We start from the raw sequence: 20,147 nt of genomic DNA, 5'->3' as shown, positions 1-20,147 counted from the left end.
CTCACCCCACAGTCTCACAACAGTTCTTTTTGGGAGAGAGATGGGAATCATTTATCTAACAGGGCCGGGTGTGGTGGCTCACGCCTGTAATCGCAGTACTTTGGGAGGCCAAGGTGGGAGAATTACTTGAGTCCAGGAATTTGAGGGCAGCCTGGGCAACATAGTGAGACCTCGTCTTCACAAAAAAGTTTTAAAAATTTTTTTTTAAAAAGCCAGGCATGGTGGCGCCCACCTGTAGTCCTAGCTACTCAAGACTAGCTACTCAGGAGGCTGAGGTGGGAGGATCGCTTGAGCCCAGGAGATACAGGTTACAGGGAACTATGATATTGTATACTACTGAGTGAGACCCCATCTCAATAAAAATTTAAAAACCCACAAATATCTAATAGGAGTGGTTAAAAAAAATATGGCATATCCACTGCTAGGAAATTCCACAGTCACTTCAGAATGGTAACAGTGAACCCTGGGCTCTGGTGGTGGGGTTAGGTGAACTATGTTGTTTTTATTTGTGTATATTTCCTATCATGAATACATATTATTTTGCCAAAAGAGTCAATCTTTTAAATCACATAATTCTGAAAAAGTCATTTTATTGCCATAAAAATTATTAGTAAAAACAAATATTTACTGGGCACCATAATATTAGTAAAGTTCAGTGTCTGGCACATAAACATATTCGGTGAAGATGTGATGAATAAATGAAGACATTCATCGAGTATTTTAAAACAATTCACCAACTCCTTCCCTCTCAAAATATGGGGAGGCAAGATTTCAGAGTGAAAGAAACAGAATAGCTGCTCCGGACTGAGCTCCAGATCAGCTCTTCACATAGCCTGACCATTACCAGGCTACAGCAGGCAGTGTTTTTAACTGCACTGCCAAATGTCATGTTCAGTCCAACCAAGAGTTTGGGGGCTGATGTTAAGCCAGGAGTTTCAATCAATGCCAAGACACAGTCCCCCTAGATTTGAACACCAACACTCCTCAAGAACACTACCCCTCCTTTCCATACAGTTCTCCACTCTGAAACGGAGCAAGCTAAGCCACTTACTCCTCCAGCTCATACCCCTGCTGCTCTTTTTCCTGTCACCTATTTGTTTCAGTGCCTTACCTTATAACAACAGTTTCTTCAAATCACCAAGAACAAAACAGGAAGACACAACTAGTAAGCACACTATGGAAAACACCACTCACTAAAAATTTCCATGAGCTAAGGGAGAAAGAAAGCTCAGGCTACTGCTGCCTGTCCCTCCTGGGTTTTCTATTGCAGTCTGAGATTCAGGGCACTCCCAAGAGCTCGCAAGTGGGAGAAAACAGGGATGGAGGGAATTTAGAGGAGGGGTGTGGGGTGGTCAGGAGGACAAGAGCAGACTCCCAGGAAGGGGCTCCAGCCTCAGGCTGAAAGTTCCACAAGTGAACAGCTACCAGCTACCGGCCCTCTATGCAGCCTTCCTCACTTTAAAATAGAATAGGTTTCTCCAGGAGGGGAAAAATACCACAAACTTGAGAACTGAATTTACATAATCAGATTGATAACCACCATTTATCAGGCACCTAACTCCATGCCAAGCACAATGTGGACATCGCCTGTTATCCTTACTCAACCCTTTAAGGTCTCAAAGGCCCACAGTCCACTGAAACATTTGTGGCAAGACCTGGGGCAGAATTCAGCATTTTTAGTGTTTTAGAAAATAGGTAATAAAACGCATATACAACCCCAGTCAGTGTGCAGTAGCATCTCATAATTATTTCTTTAGCAAAACATTTGAATATTTATACTAAGTGGGATGAATGAAGCCTCAACTTCAAGTCAGGTTTTGCTGCCAAGCAATTTTGAGCCAAATTGACAAAAAATCGTTTTCTGACCATCTTAGAGTTGGGAAGTTGTGGTTAAAAAATCGTGACCATACATGCATCCCTATTTTACAGATGAAGTAACTGTGGCTCAGAGGTTAAGTTACCAAGGTTGTTCACCAAATTTAATAGAGTCAGAAACTGGACTTAATAATAATAGACTTAAGATACTAGTCTAAATAACAGGATTTAGATTTGATAGAAGCCAGATCTGCCTGATTACAAACAGCCTGCTTTTTCCATCACTTGGCTTTTGGGTGATGCCACACACCTTGCAGGCAGCATATGCCCCTAGATTTACTGATATGCTCCTAAAAATGCAATATAAATCAAGTTTACTAAACCCTGAAATTCTATAGCCAAATCCTTCTGCGATAGAAATAATCAGCCCTCAATATCTGCTAAGTGTAAATTTTTTCCCTAGTTTGTAGAGAGAAACTGGTTGGGTGCAGTGGCTCACACCTGTAATCCCAGCACTTTGAGGCTGACGTGGGAGAATCGCTTGAGCTCAGGAGTTCAAGACCAGCCTGGGCAATGCAGCGAGACATCGTGTCTACAAAAAAATTTAAAAATTAGCCAGGCATTGGTGGCACGTGCCTGTAGTCCTAGCTACTAAGGATCAGGAAGCTGAGGTGGGAGGATGGTTTGAGCCAGGGAAGTCAAGACTGCAGTGAGTAATGTTCAGGCCACAGCATTCTAGCCTGGATGACAGAGTGAGACCCCGTCTCAAAAAAAAAAAAAAAAAAAAAAGCCGGGTACAGTGGCTCTCACCTGTAATCCTAGCACTTTGGGAGACCACGGGCAGATCACTTGAAGTCAGGAGTTCAAAACCAGCCTCGCCAACATGGTGAAACCCCGTCTCTACTAAAAATACCAAAAAATCAGCTGGGTGTGGTAGCAGGCGCCTGTAATCCCAGCTACTCGGGAGGCTGAGGCAGGAGAATTGCTTGAACTCGGGAGGCGGAGGCTGCAGCGAGCTGAGGTCGCGCCACTGCACTCCAGCCTGGGCAACAGAGCGAGACTCCACCTCAAGGAAAAAAAAAAAGAGAGAGAGAGAGAAGCTAAGATAATGTTAAGTGAAGGGAAATGTATTTTCCAATTTGTTTCCCCTAATTACAACTCAGTTATTTTTTTAACGGCTCATGGGGATTTAAAAAGTGCCCAGAAAGACTACAACAAAACAAATAATACTGTACCATATTATCAGAGCTAGAAGGAATAGCTCAAGTCTCACTTTAAAAAAAAATTCAGTATACTGTGAAGTCTTTCGCTACTCACTTACCATGACCACCCACTTTCCCTCCCAACAGGTAACCAATGCTACCATTTTCTCTAATAGTCTCTTTCTGTAGAAAGGAAAGAGACAGAGGAATGAAGTCTCTGGACCCAAATAAGCTCTGACTGCACTCAGATCCCTTGCCCTGCTAGCATCTTCCTCTGCGGTGCTTTTCTCCACCTGAAAAACTGTACATTTGTTTTTTTGAATTGTCTCTCTTCCACTAAAAAATAAGTTTTATAAAAGCAAGGTCTTCACCTATCTTGTTCACTGTTGTATCTCCAGCACCTAAAACACAATCTGATATACAATTGGTGGTCAAATATTTGTTAAATAAATGAATGCTACATCTAAATATAAAAAGTGACATCTGCCCTATCAAATAATAAAAGTTATTCTGCAGCAAAATAATTAAAATAATGTAGCACCGGCAAAGAAAAGATAGAGAAAATGGAATATTCTACAAATAGGCTGAAGGATGTACCTGTCCTAAAGCTGGCATGTGAAAGATAACATCAAACGAGGGTGTAGTCTACTGGGGACAAAAACCAGAAATTTATTTTCTGGTGTGTTTACTGAAGCACATGGACCCTCACAGAAAGACTCCAATGTTCAGGCACCTATCAAGCCTCGGCCTAAGTCACCTCGGCCTGAGTCACATTTGCTACTGTCCTGTTGGCCCAAAAAAGTCACAGAAATCATCCAGGCTGGTCCAGACCAGAAGAACTTGGTTGAATGTGTCTATTCATTCAATAATCACATAGAATAATTTTCTTGTTGGAATAAAAACACCTCTTATGCATTCATTTAATAAATAGTACAGGCATGAGGCAGATAAAATGTAAGTAAAACCAAGTTCTGACCTTCCACCAACCACCTAGCTAATCCGTAGACGTACAGATAACTCATTAGAACTCGGAAGTGTAGATAGGCGATTTTAAAACTCAGGAAGCGCTGAGGATGAAGCGGTGGACAGCAGCAAGGCGGGGAGAGCTCTGGAGGAGGTGAAACTGGAGGAGTGAGATTTCATTCCACAAACGGTGTTCATGTGATGTTACCTGCATAGTTCATTTTGCTTACCAAAACACTCACTCGTCCTCTCCCACGTAACCCACCCACATCGCCTCAGATGTGCAACCCGCGGGTTAGAACACTGGTAAGCGCCGATGCTCACGGAAGGGACGAAACGGGGAGCGCAACCGCCGGGAACCACGCAGAAGCCGCTCAGGCCCAGGGCGGCTTGCGTGGGCAGGGACAGGCCTGCCAGGAGGGCCGCGTCCACCCGGGCCCGACGTGGGGAAGGCTCGAGGTAAGGGGGACGGGAACGCCCAGGCGTCGGCCCTGCTCGCTGCGCCCCTTGCCCCAGATCCGGGCCCGGCCGCTCAGGCCCTGATGCCGTCCCGGCGCGCTGCCTCCCCGACCCAGGAAGCAGGGATGCTCGGCCCACCTGGTCCATCTTGGGCATCACCTTCCGCTTGCCCCCGATCCGGAAGCGCACCAGGTTGTAGAACTCTTCGGGGTGGCCCAGGCACTTCACGAACTCCATCCTGGCGCAGGTGGCGGACTCTCGGGCGCGGCACTCACCTCTGCGGTCCCCAGGCTCTCACCGGCCGGCCGGACCTGTGGAGTAGGCGCGCCCGGGGCTGGCCGGGCAGGGGGCGGGCCCAGCACGACGACGCCCCGCCCGCCGCTCCGCCCACCTCAACGGGCCTCGGGCACTAGCGTGGCTACCTGCGGCTGGCGGGGTGGACTGACGGGCGCTGATTCGCCAGCACCGCTCGTACTAGGAAGACGCCGGCCAATCAGTGGCGGAAGGAGCCTGGCGTGACAACACCCTAGAAGCTCATTGGAGCCGGAGAAAGAGGCCGACGAGCGGGATTGGTGCCCTGATGGAGCCGGGCCTTTGTTTTCTCCAGCTTACGCCGCCAGGGAGTGCGGACGTTGTGCGGACGCGACGTGAGGCCGAGGGGTTAGGGTTCGCAGGAGCCCAACGGTGGTCCGGCGTCTGGAGAGCAGTGCCGGCCGGCGTGCGCTCCGCTTAGCCAATAAGTCGCCCACGTGTCCCCCCTCGTTGGCTCCTGCCAACTGAATGAGCTCTGCAGCCGTTTCCCGTGGAGCCTAAGACCGTGAAAAGGCTGGCCTAGCGCCAGCTGGGCGTCTTTACTGTTACACACCCCAGCACAGCCCCGCTCGCCTGCCCGCCACCGCCATCCGGCCCCAGGGATACCCGCACACTCCTGGAGCTTCAGCTGCCTCCTCTCTAAAGTGTTTACTTGAGATCCAGCTTAGTCCTAGAAAAAAGAGCTGAAGCCTTAGAGGGCCTATAACAGGAAGGTGGAAACTTCTCTCATCCTGGATCTCTCCAGCCCTAGAAACTACTGGCTACCCGGCCGGGTGAGGTGGCTCACGCCTGTAATCCCAGCACTTTGGGTGGCCGAGGCGGGTGGATCACGAGGTCAAGAGATCGAGACCATCCTGGCCAACATGGTGAAACGCCGTCTCTACTAAAAATACAAAAAAGCCGGGTATCAGGTGGCAGGCGCCTGTAGTCCCGGCTACTTTGGAGGCTGAGGCAGGATAATCACTTGAACCCAGGAGGTGGAGGTTGCAGTGAGCCAAGATCAAGCCACTGCACTCCAGTCTGGGCAACAGAGCAAGACTCCGTCTCAAAAAAAAAAAAAAAAAAAAAAAAAAAAAAAAAAAAAAAAAAAAAAAAAAAACTGGCTACCTAAGCCATTCTGCAGTCTGTTTTAACACAGCAACCAGTAATCCTCTTAAAACCTGTCCTGTCTGGCCGAGCGCGGTGGCTCACGCCTGTAATCCCAGCACTTTGGGAGGCCGAGGCGGACGGATCACCTGAGGTCAGGAGTTCAAGACCAGCCTGGCCAACGTGGTGAAATGGTGAAATGTCTCTACTAAAAATACAAAAATTAGCTGGGTGTGGTGGCAGGCACCTGTAATCCCAGCTACTTGGGAGGCTGAGGCAGGAGAATCGCTTGAACCCAGGAGGCAGAGGTTGCAGTGAGCCGAGATGGCGCCATTGCACTCCAGCCTGGGGGACAAGAGCCAGACTTCGTCTCAAAAACAAAAACCCGTCAGGTCTGTTCACTGCCCAAAGCCGTTCAGTGTCTCTCCAGCAAAAGCCAAAGCCCCTACGGGGATTCCAAGAGGCTGCAATGAATAGTCTTCCACCCAGATTACTTCTCTGGCCTCCATCTCTTATGCTTTCGCCTTCTCTAGTCCCAGGGCTTTTTGTCTAGCTGTTCACTATTCCTGCACTATCCCCCAGATACTGGCTTGACTAACTCCTGTGCCCCTCGAGTCTGCTCACACCTCATCTAGACCCACCTGCTTGCCCTCTCCCGCATTTCCACCACTGCTGATCCCATTTGCCTGCTCCACTTGCCTGTATTTACCATATTCTATAGTAAATACATCATTTACTTATGTATTAGATTACAGGGTGTTTCCCCTTGCTAGTGTAAACTAAAATTAAAATCCTAAGCCCCTACCACTGGACAGCCCTCCCACTCCCCACCTTGGCCAAGGGAACCCCAGAAAAATCTTAAAAACTTAGTTTCCAGTCATGATGGTGTAAAAAGTAAAGTAGAGGTTCCTCTTCAAAGACTTTCCTCCGCATTTAGTTAGGAATAAATAGTAACTTCTCTTAGAAGCAAAATTTATTCAAAGACCTGTGCTAACATTCTTAACTATCTGCTAGCCGTGATAAAGAAATCAATGTACTTTATGTTCTTAGCTCCCACAATTTAGCCTAAATATTTGCCCTGGCATGCTTATACTGGTCCAAGCAAGCCTGTTCCTCTTTCTTATTTGAAGGTGTTTTTACCTTTCTCACCATTCCACAAGTTACTTCCTCCTTCCTTTGTTCTCCTCTACCTTTTCCTCTTTTAAGAAGTTCTAAGTTGCTAGACAATCGGGACAAATAAAGAACGTCAGGTCCCATTCCAGACAACGGAAACCGGACACAGCAGTAGGGTGGACGTGTCAGGTTATGAATGACCCTTTCTCCTTTGTTTGGTATACTCTCGTGACAAAACTGCTGGCAAGTGTACCCTTTCTGCAGGAAGTAAAAATAGCCTTGCTGAGTAAATTAAATTTCTGTTCAAGTGCCTTTTTTTTTTTTTTTTTTTTTTGAGACAGAGTTTCATTCTTGTTGCCCAGGCTGGAGTGCAGTGGCGCAATCTCGGCTCACTGCAACCTCTGCCTTCTGGGTTCAAGCGATTCTCCTGCCTCAGCCTCCCTCCTACCCACCACCACACCTGGGTAATTTTTGTATTTTTAGTAGAGACAGGGTTTCACCATGTTGGCCAGGCTGGTCTCGAACTGGTGACCTCGTGATCCTCCCACCTCGGCCTCCCAAAGTGCTGGGATTACAGGTGTAAGCCACGGCGCCCAGAATTCAAGTGCTGTTTTATTTTTTTTGAGATGGAGTATCACTCTGTCGCGAGGCTGGAGTGCAGTGGCGCGATCTTGGCTCACTGCAACCTCTGCCTCCCAAGTTTAAGCGATTCTCCTGCCTTAGCCTCCTGAGTAGCTGGGACTACAGGCATACACCACCACACCCAGCTAATTTTTGTATTTTTAGTAGCAACGGAGTTTCACCGTGTTGGCCAGGATCGTATCAATCTCTTGAGCGCCCCGCCTACAAGTGCTATTTCTTTTTTTTTTTTTTTTTTTTTTTTTTTTTTTTTTGAGTCTGAGTCTCGCTCTGTCGCCCAGGCTAGAGTGCGGTGGCCTGACCTCGGCTCACTGCAAGCTCCACCTCCCAGGCTCACTGCAAGCTCCACCTCCCGGGTTCACGCCATTCTCCTGCCTCAGCCTCCCAAGTCGCTGGGACTACAGGCGCCCGCCACCATGCCTGGCTAATTTTTGTAGTTTTTAGTAGAGACGGGTTTTCACCGTTTTAGCCAGGATGGTCTTGATCTCCTGACCTCATGATCTGTCCACCTCGGCCTCCCAAAATGCTGGGATTACACACGTGAGCCACCGCGCCCGGCTCAAGTGCTATTTCTTTTTTTTTTTTTTTTTTTTTTTTTTTTTTTGGAGACGGAGTCTCGCTCTGTCGCCCAGGCTGGAGTGCAGTGGTCGGATCTCAGCTCACTGCAAGCTCCGCCTCCCGGGTCTATGCCATTCTCCTGCCTCAGCCTCCCGAGTAGCTGGGACTACAGGCGCCCGCCACCTCGCCCGGCTAGTTTTTTGTATTTTTTAGTAGAGACGGGGTTTCACTGTGTTAGCCAGGATGGTCTCTATCTCCTGACCTCGTGATCCGCCCGTCTCGGCCTCCCAAAGTGCTGGGATTACAGGCTTGAGCCACCGCGCCCGGCCTCAAGTGCTATTTCTTTAAGGCACAGGGGAACAAGCATTTCAAATAACGGGACAGGAGATCAGACAGCCCTCATTGTACCCCCTCCCTTTTGGAGTTCATACACAACTGACCGGCATTAACATTAAAACAGAGATCATAAGACTAATGGAACAGACTCTGTGGCAGTAAGACACCCAATTATAAACAGGACCTAAGGCCGTGCAGGCAATGGTGAAGTTAGGCACCCCTACGCTTAAAGAATCAACTAAGCTCTCGGTGGCTCACGCCTGTAATCCCAGCACTTTGGGAGGCAGAGATGGGCGGATCACGAGGTCAGGAGATCGAGACCATCCTGACTAACACGGTGAAACCCCGTCTCTACTAAAAATACAAAAATTAGCCGGGCGCGGTGGCGGGTGCCTGTAGTCCCAGCCACACGGGAGGCTGAGGCAGGAGAATGGCGTTAACCCGGGAGGCGGAGCTTGCAGTGAGTGGAGATCGCACCACCGCACTCCAGCCTGGGCGACAGAGCGAGACTCCGTCTCAAAAAAAAAAAAAAGAATCAACTAAGCTCTAACTGCCACAGGGTTCTTCTTTTTCTCCAGCAGCTAAACAACACTGGCCTTGAGATAAGCAATAGTAAAACACTTGCAGCTCCACCAGACAGTGACTAACTGAATCCCTGTTCCACCAGCCATAACTACGGCTTTAACTGGTCAAGAGACTGATTTCAGTAACTTTCTGCTGATAATACCACCGACCGTGGACTGGTCTGACCAGTTTACAGAGACTGTACACTCAAGACACCTTCCTGTCCTAAAAAGACCTTTTGACATATACGGTCTAATTGTAATGCATTCACATGTTGAGTCTCTATCTCAAAGTGAATATGGGTCATATATTACATACATGTTTGTTCAATGTGTCAGGTCCACCTTTATAAATATTCATAGCTCCTCTTGTAACCTGTTAAATATGTATGTTTAGCCAACCCATTCAGCATAAAGCACCTACCTCAACCCTTTCTCCTTCGAAGTGCCTGTCTCTGGTCTAAGCTGGAAGCATGCTGTAACCCTTTAGAATAAATAAAGTCTCTTCTCCTTTTCTAAATTGATAAATCATATTTTTTAAGTGAACACTAGAAATCTAAGCTGAATGATGACGGATCTTTTTTTGCTCACTAATGTCCCCTCAAGCATCTAGAATAGTGCCCAGCACATACTGGGTGCTCAATGAATATTTTTTGAATTGAGCTGCACGTTGGACATCTCCTCTTTGATGGCGCCTGAACAGTACAAACTTAACATGCCCATTCCTTACATCTCTCTCCCACTGAATCTGCTTCTCCTGTGGATAGCATTAACAGCCTCTCAGTTTTGTAATCACAAAATCCGGGTGTCATTGCTAACTCCCTTTCTTTCCTTATATCCACCCCTTCAAAATCATTCATCAAGTCCTATGGAGTCCAAGAAAACAAATATCTTTCATTTTAATCTCTCCTCTCTGCTCCATCTTGGTTTAAGCCACATCTTCTTTCCCAAACCATGTTGAAGTTGACTTCCCCTGTCCTTTCCATATGGCAGGTAGAGTTATTTGTCTAAAACACACACTGGGCTGGGTGCAGTGGCTCACACCTATAATCCCAGCACTTGAGGTCAGGAGTTCGAGACTAGCCTGGCCAACAAGGTGAAACCCTGTCTCTACTAAAAATAGAAAAATTAGCTGGGCATGGTGGTGGGTGCCTGTAATCCCAGTAACTTGGGAGGCTGAGACTGGAGAATTGCTTGAACCCAGGAGCCGAGATCACGACACCTCACTCCAGCCTGGGCGACAAAGTGAGACTCTGTCTCAAAAAAATAAAAAAAACAAAAACAAAACACACACTTGATTATAATCCTTCCATTTTAAATTCCTCAATGGAAATGTCTTTGAATCAATGAATTGATTTAAAGGAAATCAAGCCTTCTGGCATAGAATAAAAACTCCCTTGCCATTTGGCATCTACATCCTTTGTTGGGATTTCAGCCTCCTGTCCACCCACTCTTGTACTTTCACACCCCGATCCAGTCCTAGCAGCACTTATTGTTCCCCAAACAGGCTGCAGTACTTCACATCCGGCCTTGGCCCAAGCAATTCACCTGCCTGGAATACACTTCCTGCTCCTTGCCTAGCCACCTGCCACGCCTCCATTACAGGTCAGGTGGAATCTGCCTCAGGAATCATCCTTTTCTGGTGTTTCCTGGCCTCTCCTTTATCTGTTCCCGCCCCACCCCCCCCCCTTTTTGTGTGTGCAAGACAGACAGGGTCTTAGGTTTTCCAGGTGGGCCTCAAACTCCTGGGATCAAGGATCTTCCCATCTTCCCATCTCAGTTTCCCTAGTAGCTGTGATTCTTTATCTCTTCTTTAAATGCAACAAACATTGGTTGAACATCTACAATGTAGCAACAGACATGGGAAAAAACAAAGATGAGTAAGATAAGGTTCCACACCCAAAGAGCTTACAAGCAGAGGAAGAGACAGACGTGTCATGTGATGGTGCTATTTATTAGAGACACAGTTGGAGCCCCTAATCCAACTCTCTCAATCTGACTGAGGTGCCCACTTGGAGGCTGAATATACAAATGGACAACAGCCAGACCTTATATGATAACAGAACTGTGGCTTAAACAACCACTGCTGCAAGCAGTCCGAGGAAATCAAACTGAGGTAGGAGATGAGATTCGACTCCAGAGGCGGGGCTTAGACAGCCGACCAAATTGAGGACCAGCTAAAACAAGGAGGGGCAGAAGCAGCTTTCCACCAGTGTGCCATGTCAGTTTACCATTGCCATGGCAACACCCTGGCTTTAGGACCCCTTTCCATGGCAATGACCCAACAACCGAGAAGTTACTATCCCTTTCCTAGAACTGTCTTCAGAAACTGTCCCTTAATCTGCACGCAATTAAAAGTAGGTATAGATCTGACGGCAGAACTGTCCTGAGCTGCTGCTTTCAGCACACTGCCTGTGGAGCAGCCCCGCTCTGCAGGAGCAGTCACAGAGCTGCCACACTGCCTCTTTAATAAAGCTGTTTTCTTCCACCCTACCACTGGCTCACCCTTGCATTCTTTCCTGGGCAAAGCCAAGCACCCTCATGGGCTAAGGCCCAATTTGGGGCTTGCCTGTCCTGCATCAAAACCACAATCTCAGCAGCAATCAGCCCCAAATGGTCAGGACTCTCGCAACTCAGAATCAACCACAGAAAGACAAATACGCTCCTCAAACCAATCACTGAAGATACCTCTATCAGCTGCCTCCAGCCTCCCCAGGCCAGAAGCCTCCAATCAGAGCACCCCTGCAGCCTTCCCCTTTTCCATTGTAAAGCTTCCCACTCCCCTGCCTGCCTCGGAGTGTCCACCAAGTGCACAACTCCCTTGCTAGAGTAAGTTCTGAATCAAGAGCCTCATTTTGTTGTGCTCCTTGGGCTGGTCTTTACTTTCACAGACCTCAGTACTTCTAGTACTTCTACCATGTTCTGTGGTTCCTCCCATCCTGAACTTTCTGTATTCTAACAATCTCTGGTCTGTCTCACCACCTCACAGTGGCCCCTGCAGGGCAAGCACTGGGCCTACACAGTATCTGGCAGAGTGCTCACAGCATAATCAGGTCGGTCCTAGAAAGCTCAGAACATGGACAGTCCAGTCACTTATCCCCCATCCTCACACAGCACTTTTTCCATGAACAGAAACACTTTTCACACTCCCGTTACAATAGGATTTGGCTTTGTGTTTTGTTTATCCTTGTATTCCCAAATCCTAGCATTTAGGAGGTATTTAAGAAATATTTATGACATGTCTAGAGCCACTGTGAAAGCTTACATTAAATCCCACGTTTTTCACAATGTCAGTTATCTCAAAACCCCAACTCAGGAGCTAAACCGATCTTTCCCTTAGAATCTGTCGAGTCCAAGTATCCTGCCTCTCCTTACTTTCATGGAAGCCTAGATTCACCCCCCACCCCCCATATTTCCATGCCCTCCTTCACTGTCCTGTCCAGCAAACACCTCTCCTCCTTCCAGGCAACAGGCACAGGCACAAAAGGCATAACCGCCACTGGTCATGTTCCACCCTGCTGTCTCTGTACCATCTCTTCTTCTCTCTTTCAGTCCACTTACACTATAGCATGCCCACCTTCTTTTATGTATTTATTTTTTTTATTATTTTTTTTTTGAGACGGAGTCTCGCTCTGTCGCCCAGGCTGGAGTGCAGTGGCCGGATGTCAGCTCACTGCAAGCTCCGCCTCCCGGGTTCACGCCATTCTCCTGCCTCAGCCTCCCGAGTAGCTGGGACTACAGGCACCCGCCACGTCGCCCGGCTAGTTTTTTGTATTTTTTAGTAGAGACGGGGTTTTACCGTGTTAGCCAGGATGGTCTCCATCTCCTGACCTCGTGATCCGCCCGTCTCGGCCTCCCAAAGTGCTGGGATTACAGGCTTGAGCCACCGCGTCCGGCCTTTCTTTTATGTATTTATTTTAAAATTTTATTTATTTTTGAGACAAGGTCTCACTCTGTCACCCAGGCTGGAGTACAGTGACATGATCTTGGCTCACTGCAGCCTTGACCTCCTGGGCTCAAGTGATCCTCCCACCTCAACCTCCCTAGTAGCTGGGATTACAGGTGTGCATCACCATGCCTGGCTAATTTTTGTATTTTTTTGTAGAGATGGGGTCTCACTACATTGCCCAGGCTGGTCTTGAACTCCTGAGGTCAAGCAATCCTCCTGCCTTAGCCTCCCAAAGTGCTAGGATTACAGATGTGAGCCACGGCACCAGGCCCTACCTCCTTTTGGAACCAACTTGAAACTCACTGAGAGCCTACTGCCAGGGTGAGTTAGATCTCACTCACTGGGAGAGAAGCATGGGAGTGTGGGTTGTTACCTGCCCACATTCCCCCTTCCCCACCTCTTCCATGTGGAACACGCTCTATGGAGTTCCAACGGCACCAACCACAACCCTTACCCTCAACTGCTAGGTACTAGTATTTTCCCAGCTATTAGGTTTTCCCATAAGCCACTGCAGTCAGAGACACTATTAGCAAGGCTGCTCCAGAGAACCTCCGAAGGCAAGGACGAAGGTCATTCTTTCACATTTCACTCTATAAACTTTATTGTGTGACTCTTTCGACGTTTGTAATTTAAAAAAAATAATGTTTCTCCTTGCCGCTTTGGTCTGCCACCATTCTTACCCCGACAAATGTCCACGTCCATTGTGGGGTAATCCAACATCCAGTGTCTTCATTTTTGATCCTAAGCCACTGGATGCTGTCAGGAAAAGTCAGGAAATGCACAAGTGCCCTGGGCTTGCCGTGTGGCTCTACAGCCCTTCCCTCTAACCGGAAGTGATCATGTTTCCCTTACAGCTGTTACAAACCTCCTCACTCTTCTGTACCCCAAACGCCTCACTTTTAGCAAATTTTCTAGGGACTTGTTATTCTTTCTCTTCCCACCCTAGCCCAGTCATCTTTAAGTGACAGCTCTGGTGTAAGCTTTCTCTCTCTCTCCTGGTTTTCTCCCCTGAACTAACTACACACAAACCTTCACGTTATATTCATCCTTTGCTCTCCTCCCTGCCTTTCATTTTCTTTTTCTTTTTTTCCACATTTCTTACTTTTATTTCAACATTTAAAATATTCATAGATGGAGTATTATATTCAGCCATCTCCATGGAAGATGTATGAAAACAAAGCATACAGGTATTTCACAATTACAGAATTACGTATTTGTGATTATGTGAATATTTACGCTAGAGTTTATCTGGAAAAACACCATTAAAAAAAAAAACAACTTTTGAGTGTTTCACCGGATTAATTTCCATAAAAAAACGAACTGCAAAGAATTTGAGGATACCTAAATATTAGTACTTTTTAAAAATTTCAAACTTTTATAGTATGCTGCTAACGTATCTCCTATAAGGAACACTTAATACTGAATTCTTTTTTTTCCCCCTCAATAGCCAAGTCAGAATATACTTATTTCATTTTTCACCCAAGTCTTTGTTTCTAAACACATTATGTAGAATAGATTTGATCGTCACAGCATCTTGAGTAGCTAATGAGGTAGGAGTATTCTTAAGTTCTTAGGCATTGATAAAGCAAAGCAAAAGACAATCAAGTTACAAAGCTTCTTTTTTAGTGGTTGTTCTTTAAGTAAAATGCTAAGAGCAATGGAAATTGGTCAAATGCTGCTCACATTTTAAAAACAAAGAGGAAAAACCCATTAGAAAGCCCTGATATGCATAGAGTCTGTTAAAGGGAAAAACCTGAGTACTGGAATTAAATTCATTTTGGCATTGTAAGGTAAGGTATCTATGCCTAAAAATGTTAAGCTTTCTGCCTTGGAAAAAAAATCTTACCAAGGAGATAAAATTTAAACAGAACACAAAATTAATCTATACTTTCTTTTCAGAACAAGTTAATTTGCTTCTTTTAACCCAGTTCTCTTTTCCTATACACAAGAAAAGGATTAATAATTTCAGTATACTGCATATCCAGTAACACATTTAAATGAAGTTAGCAGTCAACTTACCAACTGTGCCAGAGAAACGCTCCTTATATGGAGGCTTCATTAACATAATGCTAAACAGCTAGAAAACATGTAGGTAATAGATTTCAGCACCATCTGTTAATAGTGTTTCAAAAAGTATACACCCCCTAAATTCATATAAACCTAGGAAATTTACCCATCATTCTCTCGGCATCTACACCAAAAATCAAAGTTCTGAATTCTAACAACCCTGTGTGCCAAAAATAAGAAATACTTAAAAATCTATCCAATTAAGTTAATGGGACACAAACATGTTCCCCAAAAAAGGAGGGAAGTTACCAATCAAGCATGACGTGTCTAAAATACAAATTTTGGGAGTTTCTCTGAACCTACTCTGGTTCAAGGGGCTGCAAAAAAAAAATACATATTTTTAATACATTGGTACCTATTATTTGATGAAGACTAAATTACAAGAAGAGATTTATTTTACCAATTTGCACCTCTTAAGGTTACTGCTAAATATACTTTAAAAAGTCATCTGAAAAATGTTTTAAAATACAACAGAATAGCTGCTAGAAAAGAAAATTGACAACTATGTGGTCTGGCAAATGATTTTCAGATTAAGTCCTTGACAATCAACTACAAAACGTTTTAGATGTACGGATCAAACTTGGTAGCAAAACAGTGCAAAACTCTGATATGGCAGCCCTTAATAGCAGGTACTCATTTGAGATTTGCTACCAAAAATAAATTGTCAACAAGAATCTTTTATATGTCTTTAAACCTTTCCTTTTTCTACTCTACCTAGAATTGTATTCCACTGCTATTATAAAAATCTCAAAATATGTGTATATCACTTATATAGAAGATAATTATTTCCTCTTCACTGCTGCCTCCTTTAATTTCAGTTATAATTCCCTTTATAAACATTCTTTTCCTAAGGCACACCGTGCCCTATTTATTGCCACAAAGCCACTAAAATCTGTGCCTCCATCTGTCTGCTTCATGGGTATGGTTAAATACAAACCACTTGCTAGTGTCTGCTGAAACTTAGTAACACCAAGCCTAGAATGCCATTGTCTGTTCTACTGGGGCAAAGGCCAAAATACACAAGCATGTACTCATATGCTCTTTTCCCTACAAACTAACCATATTACCTACCATAACAGTAAAGCTTAATGACGTCTCTGGCTACAGATAGTTCATACTCAATATTATGAAATAAACTGTTAGGCCAGTAAGCGTTCATAATTTTTATTAAATCCTACTCTAGTTTAACAATATCTGATGTTACAGACATCATCCCATGGTGAACATGTTTAATAAGTGAAAGCAAGTCAGACATCTCATCTAGGTCTTTATTTTCTGCAGACTAAGCAATAACTACACAGAACACTATGGGTAATGACAAATACCTTCTCAGTTTCCACATAAGCCATGTTATCAAACTAGATCTGCTAATATTGAATACAGTCGATTTGGTGATTGTAGTTCTCATATAAGTATCATATTAAGATAACATTTTGACAGTTTCACTGACTTTCCAAATAAGCATAACATACTCAAAGAAAAGAATAAAGAGTGAAGTAAAACTGAACGTGAAGAGATTAACTTATTAAAGAAAAATGAAGTAAACAAAAAAAAAGAGTGAAAAATCACTGGGGTGGAAGTCAAACAAGCCTAGACATTTGATTGGAAGAGGACAGATCAAATTCGGATTTCACAAACCAAAAGTTTATAAACTCAATGCAATACAAATCCTTTTTATTGTAAAAGCTGAGTTGAAACTAAAAGATGTATAAAAACTATTACTTTTGGCCTTAAACAGTACCAACTCTTATGGTCAAAAAAGCCCACAACAGTTAAGATTGTATTGCTTGATTTTATTTTGCACTAGGTGGTGGACGTAAAGCAATCCTTCTTAATAAAGTTGACAATTAGCTTCACTCAACGTTTTTAATAATGCACATTTAAAAAAAGTATTCATCTTACAAATTCTTCTGCAATCCAAACATACAATAGCTTGGAGAACAACATTTAGAAAACAAAAGCCAATGTAAAAAGACAGATTAAAACAACTAGAACGGTACAGGTTTTATTTATATGGCTCGGATTTTACAGTTTTTGTACTGCATCATCAATGACAGAAATCTGTTCCTTCAGCTGGCTCCATTGTTCTGGATTTAAAGAAATATCTTTTCTTCCGGGTTTCATTTCACCATCAGGATCCATCCAATATTCTCTAATATCCATTAGCACTTTCCCTTTAAAACCTTGAACGCTAAGGTACCTCATTTTCCCAATCTGAAACTTGTTATCATCTCTGCTGCTTCCGCTGTTTAGAAGATGACAGAGCTCTTGAAGTTTCACCTGTCTTTTGCTTCTTTATGGATTTTTCTGGAGCAACTTGCTTTTTCCTCTTTAACTTTTTGTCAACCTCACTGTCAGAATCACTGCCGGAAGAGCTTGAAGAAACAAGTTCCTTTGATTGAGGCATCGCTTCACTCAGCTCTAGCAGTCAAACACCCTCCTTCTTGTTCGCTCACGATTCCTCCCTGCCCTTCATTTTCTTTTTTTTTTCCTTTTTAAAATTTATTTATTACTATTATTATTATACTTTGAGTTCTAGGGTACATGTGCACAACATCCCTGCCCTTCATTTTCATCCCCTCCAAGGCCAAACTTCCTGCACGGGAGACCACCCTCACATTCCACGTCCTCCCTTCCCACTGCTGGCACTCTGCACACAGTGCTCTCCTGAAGGTCACCATGACCTCGAATCTGATCACCTCCCAAGCCCAAGGGGCCACTGCTCCATCGTTCCGCCTTCATCTCTGCATGATTGACGATGCCGACTGCCCGCTTCTCCTTGGACGTTCCTTTCTCCATTTACCTTTGACCCATCTCACTGATTGGTTTCTCCTTCCTCTCTTGCTCCTTAAACTTGCAAGACTTTCTCTAGGATTCCCTGCACCTTTCCTCATACTCTGTGACACACTGTGAGCCCCTCTAGCTCATCACGACTCCTACTAGGAAACCCGCTCCATCGGTGCCTCTAAGACCAGCCTATGCTTGTGGGGGGCCAGGCCTGCTCCCCAATTAGGTTGTCTCCATCTCCACAGCACAGGTGGTCACAGGCTCGAGCTCAACACGCCTCAGGGGCTGATGCACGGTGCCCGCTCACCCGCTCTGCCTTTCCCCATCTGCCAGGCGATGGCCTCTGCCAGCGCTCAGCTCAGTGCTGGCTGAGCCCCTCCAGTGTTCCCTTCTCGCCCTGGTGCCCACACTGTTGGCCAGGTGACACCAACAGAGCCACTGCCGCCATGGCCCGCGCCTCTCACCCTCTCCACTCCCACAGCTACAGCCGCCCCATGGCATGTCAACAACTTCCTTCTCGGCACCACAACAGCCTTTTCCTTTCTACCAATCCCAGCTGGAGCAGACCACACGCAGGCCGTGGCGTCCAGTCCCCGCCATGTCTGGGGAGCCCCTGGACCCACTGTCCTGTAGACACCAACTCACAGGAAATGGTCTCAGCCTCATTTGCCACAGCTCATGCCTGGAGTCCTAGTCTTGTCCTATCCATATGGGTTAGAAAGGTGCATTTCAGCACACACACACACACACACACACGTTCTTTTTTTTTTTTTTTTTTAGATAAGAGTCCCACTCTGTTGCCAGGCTGGAGTGCAGTGGCATGATCTCGGCTCACTGCAACCTCTGCCTCCCCGGTTAAAATGATTCTCTTGCCTCAGCCTCCCAAGTAGCTGGGATTACAGGTGCCCACCACCATACCAGGCTGATTTTTGTATTTTTAGTAGACACAGGGTTTCACCATGTTGGCCAGGCTGGTCTTGAACTCCTGATCTCAGGTGATCCACCTGCCTTGCCTCCCAAAGTGCTGGGATTACAGGCATGAGATACCATGCCCGGCCCACATTCTTTAATGTTACATGTTTTATATATGTGCATATATATACACGAATGCATGAGTATGCTCTTCACTCTTCTAAATACAAATAAATCCATTATTCAATATTTTCCCGTCGTCTATTCTGGAATTGAGGTTTCATTCATTTTTTCTTAAATCCAGGGCTTCATGAAGGGAAAGTGAAGTTTTTATAAGCTATTGTATGTGCCTTTTTTTAAAGAGTTGGAGGAGATGGCCTTTGAGAAGTTGAGGATTTTCTCCCAAATTCCTTTGTAGCCTGCAACAGACTGAATTCTGTTCCCTTAAAATTCACATATAAAGCTCTAATTCCCAGTGTGACCTCGTTGAGGACCGAGTCAGCCAGCCCTTGATCTTGGGCTTCCCAGGCTCCAGAACTATGAGAAATAACAGTCTGCTGTTTCAGTCACCCACCTATGGCACACTACGGCAGCCGGAGCTGACTCAGGGGTGGCTCTGGCCCTTGGTAATTGTGTGAGCTTAGGCGAGGCCCTCAGCCTCTCTAGACTCTTTTGTTTTCTCATCTATAACATAAGGACAAGGGTGAGTATCTGTCTTCATGAGTTGTTTTGTAGATCATGTCCAAGAAGTAAGCGAAGTGGTGAGGACTGGGTGAGGGAGAGAGAGCCCTCAACACAGGGAGAGCACCTGGTTGCAGGGGGAGCCTTCAGTACAAGAGATTCAGTCTGCCATCAAGTGGCTCTCCGCACTGTTGACCGTTCTCAATCATTGAAGACAGAGGAGGTGGGGCCCGGTGACTCATGCCTGTTATCCCAGCACTTTGGGAGGCCGAAGCAAGCAGATCACTTGAGGCCTGCAGTTCAAGACCAGCTGGGGCAACATGGTGAGTCTCCGTCTATACAAAAATACAAAAATTAGCCGGGCATAGTGGTGCACACCTGTAGTCCCAGCTACTGGGGAGGCTGAGGTGGAAGGATCACCTGAGCCCGAGAGTGAGCCATGGTCACACCACTGTATTTCAGCCTGGGCAACAGAGTGAGACCCTGTCTCAAAAAAAAAAAAAAAAAAAAAGAAAAAGAAAAAGAAAAAAAGAACGTGCGTGTGTGAGAATAAAGGAAAGCCAGAGTCATCAGCCGGTGTTTTCTGTTTCACTCTCACAAATCTCTGTGCAGACACCACGGTGACAGAGCTTCAGTCCATCTCTGCTCGCCTGGGGCAGAAGAGCAGGTGTGCCCTCACCTCCTGCCACGGCTCCTTTTATGTAG

General features: G+C 45.7%; 1 protein-coding gene and 1 pseudogene across 1 annotated transcript in view; both read right to left on the bottom strand.

The window, feature by feature from the left end:
- LOC105491187 (farnesyl-diphosphate farnesyltransferase 1) overlaps window positions 1-4,831 on the bottom strand; it is a 33,871-nt gene extending 29,040 nt beyond the window's left edge. Inside the window, exon 1 of the mRNA XM_011757361.2 lies at window positions 4,578-4,831. Coding sequence (XP_011755663.1) covers window positions 4,578-4,676 — 99 coding nt within the window. The 5' untranslated portion in view covers window positions 4,677-4,831. The remainder of the gene's footprint in view (window positions 1-4,577) is intronic.
- An 11,379-nt stretch (window positions 4,832-16,210) lies between these two features.
- Window positions 16,211-20,113, bottom strand: LOC112428260 (activated RNA polymerase II transcriptional coactivator p15 pseudogene; annotated as a pseudogene).
- Between the last annotated feature and the right edge of the window lie 34 nt (window positions 20,114-20,147).

This window comes from Macaca nemestrina, chromosome 8 (genome assembly GCF_043159975.1).
Source record: "Macaca nemestrina isolate mMacNem1 chromosome 8, mMacNem.hap1, whole genome shotgun sequence".
NCBI classification, from domain to species: domain Eukaryota; kingdom Metazoa; phylum Chordata; class Mammalia; order Primates; family Cercopithecidae; genus Macaca; species Macaca nemestrina.
This window is presented reverse-complemented; position numbering and strand designations above follow the sequence as displayed.